The 10,173-nt window shown below is 62.7% G+C and overlaps 1 protein-coding gene across 1 annotated transcript; it reads right to left on the bottom strand.

The window, feature by feature from the left end:
- Positions 1-6,766: 6,766 nt before the first annotated feature.
- On the bottom strand, positions 6,767-9,952 carry MYL7 (myosin light chain 7). The gene is made up of 7 exons (XM_036010347.1): positions 8,998-9,952; positions 8,669-8,782; positions 8,450-8,525; positions 8,052-8,156; positions 7,576-7,654; positions 7,395-7,443; positions 6,767-6,923 (listed from the first exon to the last, which is right to left on the bottom strand). Exons 1-7 carry the CDS (start codon positions 8,998-9,000, stop codon positions 6,822-6,824), a joined length of 528 nt encoding a protein of 175 aa, XP_035866240.1. The 5' UTR covers positions 9,001-9,952; the 3' UTR covers positions 6,767-6,821.
- Positions 9,953-10,173: the final 221 nt, after the last annotated feature.

Here is a 10,173-nt window from a genome sequence, read left to right on the forward strand (position 1 = left end):
ACAATGAACAAGAGATTTGTCAAACACCCGTGCAGTGGAGTCTGCCCTCCGAGGGCACGTGGGAACCACAGTGTCTGGCACAGGAGTCTCAGTTCAGCTAGCTTTTTTGCGGGGGTGCGGGGTGGTGCAGGCAGTGTGCTAGGAGTCCTAACAGCAGAGCATTGCATATTGCATCCTCCCACAGCCCAGTGCGGCAGGTGGTATTATCATTTCCATTTCACAGAGTGATTCATCATGGCACGGGGTCCCGCAGCCAGGAAGCTGGGGCCCAGAGCTCGGATGTGGAGCTGGAGCTGTGCAGCGCCCCCAGGCGCTCTGCTGCTGGCAGGCCTGTGTCGGGCGCCCAGCCACATCCGGCACCGCTGGGGGCTGCTCGAGGGCAGGGAGGCGCAGTGTCCTCTGTGCTGCCCGGGGCCTAACACCACACCTCCGCTAACCCCCTTCGCTTTGCCGTCAGCAAGGATGGAAAGTCTGTCTACGTGTTAACTTTCCCAGTCTCCCTGGCAGCCATGTGTGCTGATGAGATCAGATCTGGCACAGACCGGAGAAGTTTGGCAGCGCTGGGGGGCTGGGCTTCTGAGAAATAGGCTTTTGTGATAAAAGGGAGGGGCACAGCCGGCTGCCTGTCCACGTGTCACTGCTGTGCCCTGGAGAGAGTCCCGGAGACGCTGCCGGAGGGCAGCTCGGCCACTGGACCAAGACCAGCACCTGCTTGCTTCTTATTTCACAGCAAAAAGTGAACCCCATCTGCTTTCTCCACTCTGGGTTTTCTGAACATGAAACCAAAGACATTCTGAAATGAAACATGTATGTAGGTGCATGAAAGGGCAAAGGGCTCCCAGGAGGCTTAGCAGAAGTGGTACCTCTGGGACTGGGCCCCTCAACGTAGGCGCAAGGGCTGGGTGGGTCCTCTGTGATGCTCCCTTGTGTGACTTCATTTTACATGTTTTTGTTGTGTAAAGTGTGTGCAATGCAAGAGCCACCATCTTAACCATTTTTGAAGTGTATGGTTTGTTGACATTAAGTACGTTCACATAGTTCTGCACCAGAACATTTTATTTTCCAAACTGAATCTCATTAAATGCTAGCGCCCCTGTTAACCTCTAATCTACTTTTTAAAAAACTTTTCAAAAAAAATGTTTAAAAGGTTTTATTTATTTGTTTTCTAGAGAAAGGAGGGAGAAAGGGAGAAAGAGGGAGAGACGCCCCTCGGTTGCCTCTCACACCCCCAACTGGGAATCAGACCAGAGACCTTTTGGTTTGCAGACTGACACTCAACCCACGGAGCCACACCAGGTAGGGGGCTAATGTGCTTTCTGCCTCTGTGAACTAGTCTGTTCCAGGGACCTTCTGGGGTCCTCATGTGGATGGAATCATGCAGCATTTCTTTTTCTAAACCTGGCCTATTTCACTTGGTAACGCCTAGGTGCACCCGTGCTGTGGCGTGTCTGAGAAACTCCACCCCCCTTCAGGATGAGTCATACTCCGTTGTGTGCGGACACCAGTTGACGCTTCACCTGTCAGTGGGCACTTCAGGGAATGACGCTGCTGGGTGCACGGTGCACAGACACCGCTCAAGGCCCTGCTTGTCTTCCTCTCGCACGTGTGCCGAGAGCGGGGTTGCTGGACGGACTAGCGACACTGTGTTTAACCTCAGGAGGACCTGCCGTGCCATCTCCCACAGTGGCTGCATGGTTTTACACTCCCACCTCCGAGACCGAGGGCTCCCATTTCCCCACGTCCTCGCCAGTGCGTGCTGTTTTCTGGGTTTTTAAACAGCGGCCGTCCCAATGGGCATGCGGTGGTATCTCCCTGTGGCTTTGACTTGCGTTTCTCTCGTGATTAGTGATGCTGAGCATCTTTGCATGACTTGCTGGACATTTGTAAATATTTGAAGAAACTTTCATTTAAATGCTTTGCCCATTTCTTAATTGGGCTGTGTTTTGTTATTGAGTTTTAGGAGCACTTTATCTATTCTGGATATTAATCCCTTGTCAGATCTGTGATTTATAATGTTTTTTTTTTCCCATTCCATTGTGTTCTATCCAAGAAATCATTGCTTTCCTGCTATGATTTCTTCTAAGAGTTTTATTGTTTTAGCTCTTAGGTTTAGGTCCATTTTGAGTTAATTTTTGCATATGGTTTCAGAGAAGGGTCCAACTTTCTTCTTGTGCATGTTGGATACCTATTGTTTCTTCCACAGGCCAAATGATAAACTTGTGAATTTAGCATGAAGTGAAGGAAAGTCATCATCATCACTGAAACATTTATTGCACACTTACCTGTGAGAGGGAGGGAGCAGGAGTGGGCCTGTGGAGGGGCAGGTGGGGGGGCAATGCAGCGGGCCACAGCAGGAGAGAGGCTGGTTTGAACTGGCATGGAGGGTAGGATGAGGTCACGCCACAGAGAGAGAGGTTGGGGGCAGGGGGCCAGGCTAGTCCAGGAGCCTCCTTGGAGCAAGATGGGGTGGGGGTGGGGGAATGGACCACCACTAGCGAGCATGGAGGTGGAGGCCTGCTCAGGGAATCTGGGAGCAGGGTGGGGCTTCCGAAAGCCAGGCTGCTTTGAGTGCTTCTTTGGTCTCAGGACACAGTGGCCTGAGGACCAGGGGGCGGCCATCCTCGTGGCTGTGTGGGACGAGGCTTGAAATGACTCCTGGGCCCTGCAGTCGGGCGGCCCCCGCTGCAGCACAGTGGTGGCTGAAGGGCAGGTGTGCCCTGGTTGTGGCCTCCTTAAGTAAAGGTGGGATGAGTTGGGTTTTGGGAGCTCACAGAATTGGGGAGTCAGAGAGCTGGGACTGGGAGGGAAAGGAAGCTGGGAGCACAGTGATGACCTCCTGCCTGGGATTCTCTGACCTGACGCCAGGCCTGGGGTGGGCGCCCCCCGCACTCCCTCTCCCTCCAATTACTGGCTCACGCATCCTGCAGAGGGGACCCAGCTGGCGGGGCCAGGTGCCAAAGGCCTTCCGTGTGGCTGCGGTCTGAGCCCTGGGCCTCTGCAGGGATGGTTACCAGGAACTCCCTCCACCCGCAGATCAGCACAGGCCAAGAGCCCCATGGGACTCGGTGCTATTGGAAAGGGGGCAGGTGCGGGGCTGGTACAATGGCCCCTGCTCACTACAAGCTCCTCCTTGTGGGATGGAAGCAGAAAGCTGCAGGAACGGTCCTGGGCCAGGCCAGTAGCTGGTGTCCAGGCTGTGGAGGTCCCTGTGGAAGTGACACAGGAGAGAGCGAGCCAGGTAAAGCTGGCTTGGCAGGTGGCCCCCAGACCAGGCCTGAGGCAAGAGCCTGTATGTCTTGATCTAAAGTCACAGAAACCAACTAGAGGTGATGTAGCAAAGAGTGGGTTTCATTACAAGAGTACAAGCAGGAACGGCGGCCGGTCCCCGTCTGTCACTGGCTCTCCGGCCTGTGCTTCTGCTCCCCTCCGCTCCCTCCCCTCCCTGCCTCTGTCCACCACAGACCTGCTGCCTCTGTTCTGTGTCCCTCCGGGAGCAGTGGCCCCCCCAGCGCAGTCCCCTGTGGCCCAAGGCAGGGGGTCCCCCCTCCCAAGGCTGTCACTGCTGGACCCTGGAGGTGTTGCGGGCAGGGGGGCCGCAGCACGCCAGCGGTTCTGACCGGGCTGGAGCTGGCTGTGGGCCGGTGCCTGGCAGGTCCTGGGAGAGGGTGGGGGAGGTGTTGCTGACCTCAGAGCGCCAGCAGGGCTGATAAGGTTCTATTTTGGAGCCATGTGGCTTGCACGTCAGCAGCCTGTCCCTGTGGGGATGCTCCACAGGCAGCAGGAGGGCCAGGGGGAGGTCAGAGGCTGTTCGGTTCCTGGGGTGCAGAGAGGGCAATGAAGGGCAGAGCAAGGAAGAGGGGGCAGACCACAGCCACGCCCCCCGCTCCCTCCCTCCCTGCTAGCACCTGAGGGGCAAGGCCCACTGCCGACTCCTGGGACCGACTCCTGGTCTGCAGAGCCTCCTGGTCCCAGCTCCCGAAGTCTGGGGTCCCCAATGCCCCCCATCACTCACTAGGTGGCGCTGTGCTAGAGGGCACACGGAGCACCACCGGCCCTGAGGTGTCCCCCTTGGTGGTGCACACGGCTGTGGCTCCGGGGGCTGTGCCGCCTCGCGATGGCCTCTGCCACACTCCGGAGGCCCCCACCCACCTTTCCGCCAGGAAATTGTCGGAGCCACCTGCGTGGATGGCACTTGGACACTGTCAGGGTTACCGCTTCACCCCCATCTGTCCTCTGGTCCCTCCTTCTGCACATTTAATCAGTGAGCTGAGTCCGTGTCCAGCGGCCGACTCTGTACCTGTCAGGTGTGCAGCTCAGCACCACCCCTGGAGGCTCGGGAGACCCCGCTGCTGCTGCCCATGCCCAGCCCAGCTGCCCCTCCCCAGAGAGGGAAACCAAGCCCAAGAGGGGGGCAGGGGCTGTTCAAGGCCACCCCTGTACACAGTGAGCCCCCGGGGGCCTCACCCAGCAGGAGCCCCCCCCCCCCGTGTCTCCCTGCCCCCAGCCTTTCCACCAGAAGCATCTGGAAGGCTCGCAGCAAAGAAGGCGGAGTGTGTTGGCCTGTTATTTCCCAGTCTTTGCCGCATTCCTGCGGAGCAGCGTGGAGCGAGGCGCCAGCGCTGCGATCTCTCAGACCCTCCCCGACTCGGGCGTTCAGCCCCCGCCTGTGCAGGAGACAGTCTGGGCCCAGGGTGGGCGGTGGGGGTGTGACGGCGCTCGGACCCGGAGGAGGGTGCGGAGCCCAGGTCTCTCCCGCGGGGGCGGCCCCAGAGCCCGTCTTCACTTTCTTGGGTGGTGGTACCGGCACGTTCGCCCCGCGGGGATGGGGGTGGGGGCGGGGCCGGGGCTGCCGCTCTGGCGGCGGGGGGGGGGGGGGGCGGGGGTGAAAGGGTTTCCGGACCGAACCGAAAACACCACGGAAGGGCTGTGCCAGGCCACCACGCCCCCAGCCCAGTGGCCCGCTGAGGCTCTGGTGGGAGGGAGCTTTGGCTGTGCTCGGCCGGCAATTAAAACAGAAAACCTCTCCACAGAAGTAATTGGAAAGAAAACAGATTTATTGCTGAGTAAGCATTAAGCCGGAAGTCGTTGCTCCTCACTAAGCAGGGGGTGGGGGGGGAACAGTCAGGTGCCCTCGCCCGGCTGCTCTCCAGGGGACCCGGCCTGGCCCTGCAGGGCATCCCCACAGGCCTCTGACTCCCCCCTGGGTGGGCGCGTTGCCCCACGGGGAGGAGAACAGACTTCTCACACCTGTGCCACTGCCTTAGGCCGGGACCTAGGCTCCTGCCTCCCACGAAACGGGGAGAGGGGAGACGCATCGGGACCTCCCTTCAGAGTGATGGCCCCACGGCCTGTCCCCAGGAGCACTCCTGGAATGCAAAACTTGCAAGAGGCTCACTGGGCTTTTAAACAGATGTACACAAAAAGAGGCAGGGAAAGGATGTGAGATCACAAGTTTTCTAAAGGAAACGCTCTAAGAAAACGGAGGGAAAAAAGTGTTTTATTCTTCGTGCCAGGGAGGATTAACCTTTTCTTATGTCCAGTTTGCACCTGCCGCTGCGGCCGTCTCTGCCTGCCCGGCTAGAGGGCCGTCCTGAGTCTGAGCGACCCCCTGTCCCCCAGCACCTCCCGAGCTTCTGCATCGTCCGCAGCCCCTGCTCCAGGCCTGTGCTGCCGCTGGGGGCCCCAGCCTCTGCGTCCAGGGTCTGCAGGGTGTTGGGCTGGACAGGGGGTTTGGGCTGGAGCCTGGGGTGGGATGGTGGTTCTCTGCAAACCTCCCGGGCTGAACTCCTCCCGGAGCCCTGTCAGAGAAGGAGGCCAAGGGCGAGAACCCAAGAAAGTGCCTCCAGGAGCCCCGGGGGACTCGGACACGGTCCCAGGGAGGGCCATGGGCTCCGACACCTGCTCAGGGACTCCAGGTGGGCGGGTCGGGGGGTTCTCTGGACCGAGACCCAGGCAGCAGCTCCGTGACTTTTGCGATCACTAATGAGCAATAAAAAGATGCCTTCAAAATGCAGTGTCAATGCAGTCACTGAAACTGCCAAGTCCCACACACACACACAAAAATGAAAACTGAGCCCCTCTTCCCATGGGAAGGCCTTTCCCTGCTGGCCTCCAGGAGAGGGTACAGTCAGCTCTACGGGGGGTGGGGGGGGGCTGGACGGAGGGCAGGACCCTCGCTCAGTGGTCCCTGTGCGCACGAGGACTCTGGGGGACTCTGTGTGCTCCCTCCTCCCCACGGGCACTCGGGAGGCTCCTCGGCCCTCCAGTGCCCAGATGGGGGCCTGCCCCGCAGCCCCCGTTCTCCAGGTGAGGTGGGAGACAGGACACCGCCGTCGTCCTGGGCCAGAACCCCTCCCTCTCTGCAGCCACCTGCCCCTTAACCTGAGCCTGCAGCCAGTGCCCCAGCACGTCCCCTGCAGGGAGGGGCCCCGCCTGCATTTCCAAGGTCAAGTCTGGTTGTGTTTTCAGACGGGTCCCTCAGTGCCTTTCACTGGCCCAGCACATGCCACACATGTGCCGAGAGGGGGCTGTGTGGTCGGGGGTCCCAGGAGGGCAGAGCTGGCAGAACCCCACCGAACGCCGGCTGCCTCGGGCCCGGGGAGGCGCAGCGAGCCCCTGTTCCTTCCGGAGGCCGGCCTTGGGCAGGGGGCCCACCCTCTCAGGCCGCAGTGCCCCCAGGGGTCAGCCAGGGAGAACCGAGGTGCTGGCAGCTCCCCCTGCGGGCCCGCACCCCGCTGGTCACAGAGAGGCCACCACGCAGGGCTCCTTGGAAACCGGGTTTATTGGGGTGGTGGGAGTGGCCCCGGGTCCCCCGCAGCCCCTCACTCCTCCTTCTCGTCCCCGTGGGTGATGACGTAGCACAGGGACTTGTAGTCGATGTCGCCCGCCAGGTCCACGGGCGTCAGGGCGAACATCTGCTCCACCTGGGCGGCACCGAGGGAGGCACAGCCGGCGAGTCCTGTGAGCCTCGCCCACCCTCGGGGCCGTGCCCCGGTCCTCCGCGCCCTGGTCCTCGGCCTTGCCAGGCCCCAGCCCACATCTCTGCATTGACCTTCTTCTGTCATCTGACTCTGGGCGGCCCGGGGAGCGGGTCAAAGGGCCCACCCTGGCCCACATGCCCCTCCCTTCTCTGTGCCACCCCAACCCTGAGGGACGGCCGTCCCTCTCGGCACCACAGGTGCCGCTGGCTCTCACCCCCCGGCCTCGGTGCACAGGGGACTCTCCAGCCTGGCACCCCTCCTCCCCTGTGGACTCCATACCCTTCACCCCCCGGGTCTCCCCTGAAACAGCACCTCCCGCAGACAGCTGGGCTCTGAGCCCAGGGGCACGGGTCCCTGAGGCCTCCCCAGTGCCCTGCAGGCTGTGCACCCCACGCAGGGGCCAGGGACCCTCACCTCGGCCTGAGAGAACTTGTCTGCCTGCGTCAGGAGGAGCTGCTTGAACCTGGGGAGTGAGGAGCAATGGGGAGAGGCTGGGCGTGGCCGTGCGGGGCAGAGGTGAAGGCTCACGTGGCCCAGGTGGCCACAGCCCACCGTCCGTAGGGCCCCCCCCACCACCTGGCCAGCTCTCACTCACTCGTCCTTGTTCACCACGCCCTTGCCGCTGGGGTCGAACATTCGGAAGGCGCTGAGGATGGCTTCCTCGGGGTCTGTCCCTGTGCGGCCAAGGGAGCAGGTGAGCACCCGTGCCCCAGCCTCCAGGGCACCCCGGGAGGCACCGTGGGTGCAGCGGGAGCCCTCCACATCCCAGAAGAGGCAGGAAAGGGCTTCCCTATGCAGAGCACCCCTCGGGGCTCGGCTGGACCATGACTACCGTCCGCAGGTGTTAGGCTGTGGGCTCGGGGTTGGGGCGGAGGCTAAAGGCCGGTCTCCCAGCACCGGCCTGGGACTCGGGGTCACTAGTGCCCACGGGACAGGAAGGTTGGCCCCACATCCTCTGGGTGCCCAAGGGACGGGTGGGGTCCGGACAAGGGCTGGGTGGGGCTCTGGTGGGTCCAGGTGGGGCTCAAGCTCGCTGCCCAACCGGGGGACCCAGGGCTGTCCCAGGCTCACCGTTGAGCTTCTCGCCGAAGAGCGTGAGGAAGACGGTGAAGTTGATGGGGCCCTTGCCCTCCTGCAGCATGGCGTCCAGCTCCTCTTCCGGGACACTCACCTTCCCTGGGGGGGGGAGGGGGGAGGGGGGAGCGTGAGGTGGACACAGGGACCCGGGGTGTCCCCAGCAAGGCTGAGGCTGCCTCCCCTCCTTCCCAGCTGTGGGGGGGAGGTGAAGAGTGAGGGGGAGGTGAGGGTCAGAGGCAGCTGTGGGGGAGGGGAGGTGTGGGACTTGAGACAGCCAGTGGGGAGACGGGGAGACGGGTGAGGTGTGGGGAGTGGAGGGGGAAGGAGGCCCGTCCCCTCTCGGCGGGTCCCCTGGGTGGGCGGGAGGCGCTGGGCGGGAGGCATGTGCTCACCCAGCTGGGAGTAGGTCTCCCGAAGGTCCGACTTGCAGATGATGCCGTCACGGTTCTGGTCGATGCAACTGAAGGCCTGTGGGATGGACGCCACGGTCCTGGGTGGGAGCAGCCCCCATCCCATCCAGGGGGTAGGTAAGGGAGCGCTGGTGGTGGGAAAAACAGGGACAGGGGCCAGGACTACATCCTGCAGGGCAGGGCGTGCGTGAGGGTGCTCACCTCCTTGAACTCCTGGATCTGGGCTTGCTCGAACATCGAAAAGACGTTGGAAGAGCCCCGCTGGGCCTGCTTGGTGGCCGCGGCCTTGCCCCGGGTCCCCGCCTTCCTGCTGGCCTGTGATGGTGTGGGTGGGAGGGGTCCTTCCAGGGCTCCCCCAAGGCACCCCCATGCACACCCCAGGGCCTTCCTAGGAAAGCCAGGGCCACGGTCCCCTGCCCGCCCCTGGGGACCACCGCTCTAGGTGGGCAGGCACACAGTCGCTGCTCTGCCCGCCACCCCGAAGGACATCCCCCGGGATACCCCTCTCCAGTCCCCGGCCTGGCACTCACCATCCTCGCTCTGTGGCAGCCTGGTGTCTCAGAGGGGCCCCCAGCCCCCTTTATGTCTCGGCCTTATCACCTGCAGCACCAAATAAGGAACGGAGGAGAGGACAGACCCAAACTTGGCAGCCTGTGCCTGGGCCGGGGGAGGACAGGCCCCACACGGATTCCAGCCACATTCCAGTGACCCTTGGGCCCCCGACTCGGAATGAATGCCCGGTGTCCACCGCCCGGGCAGCACAGGGCTCAGGCTGCCTGCGGGCAGAGCCGACTCCTGTTCTCCTCACTCGTCACCTCCATCTGCCTGTCCCTCCTGCGTGTCTGGCCCAGCCCTGCCCAGTCCGAGAGTGCCACTGGGGTACGGCCGGCCTGGGGCCACCGGGCCTGGGAGGGCAGTGGGCGGTTCTGAGGATGGCCTCTGGCCTGAGCCCGCCCGGGCCTCCCAGAGGTTTTGGTGCAGAAGCTCGGCTCTGGCCTCTGGCCCGACCGGAGGTGGGGGGCAGCCCTGGGCTGGCTGTGACTCCAGATGGAGCCTGTGTGTGCGGCTCTTGGGGCCGGGGCCCTGCCTGGACCCCAGACGGTCCCTTGGACCCTCTCAAAAGTAGGTCATGAGCCCCTGCTCCAGGGCCCAACCACTGAGTGGGGGGCTCAGGTCACAGAAAACACTGGATGTTCTGGAGCAGGAGCAGCTCTGGCTGCCCCCTGAATCCCAAGCACCGGGAGTGGCCGTGGCTGCCCCCTGCTGGACGGGGTGGGGAAGCACACACACAGCTGGGGCCCCGGGGGCCTCACCTGGCAGACCCAGCGCCCCCGTGTGGCTACTCCTGCACACGGCTGGCGTGACAGTCACCGAGTCCACACCCTCCCCACCCAGAGACCTTCGGAAAACCGATACAATGCCCTGAACTGTGACGTAGGTACCGTGAGGAAGTCCTGTCTGCTGACCAGTGACCCGGAGCAGCACGCATGACACACGCAGGGGAAGGAGGGCAGGGCCCGGGCGGGCTGCCTGCCCAGAGTCACAGCTTGGGCTCCAGTTCCGAACGAAACAGGTCGCTCCAGGTGTGCTGGGTAGTTTCTCTCACTGGGTGTCATTTTAGGTGTGGGCTGGGGGGCCCCCTGGCTGAGACTGACCTGAGGCAGGACCAACCCCCGGAGACCAGCCCTGCCCCCCGGAGCGCTCCC

Source organism: Phyllostomus discolor, chromosome 10 (assembly GCF_004126475.2).
Source record: "Phyllostomus discolor isolate MPI-MPIP mPhyDis1 chromosome 10, mPhyDis1.pri.v3, whole genome shotgun sequence".
In the NCBI taxonomy this organism is placed as follows: Eukaryota; Metazoa; Chordata; class Mammalia; order Chiroptera; family Phyllostomidae; genus Phyllostomus; species Phyllostomus discolor.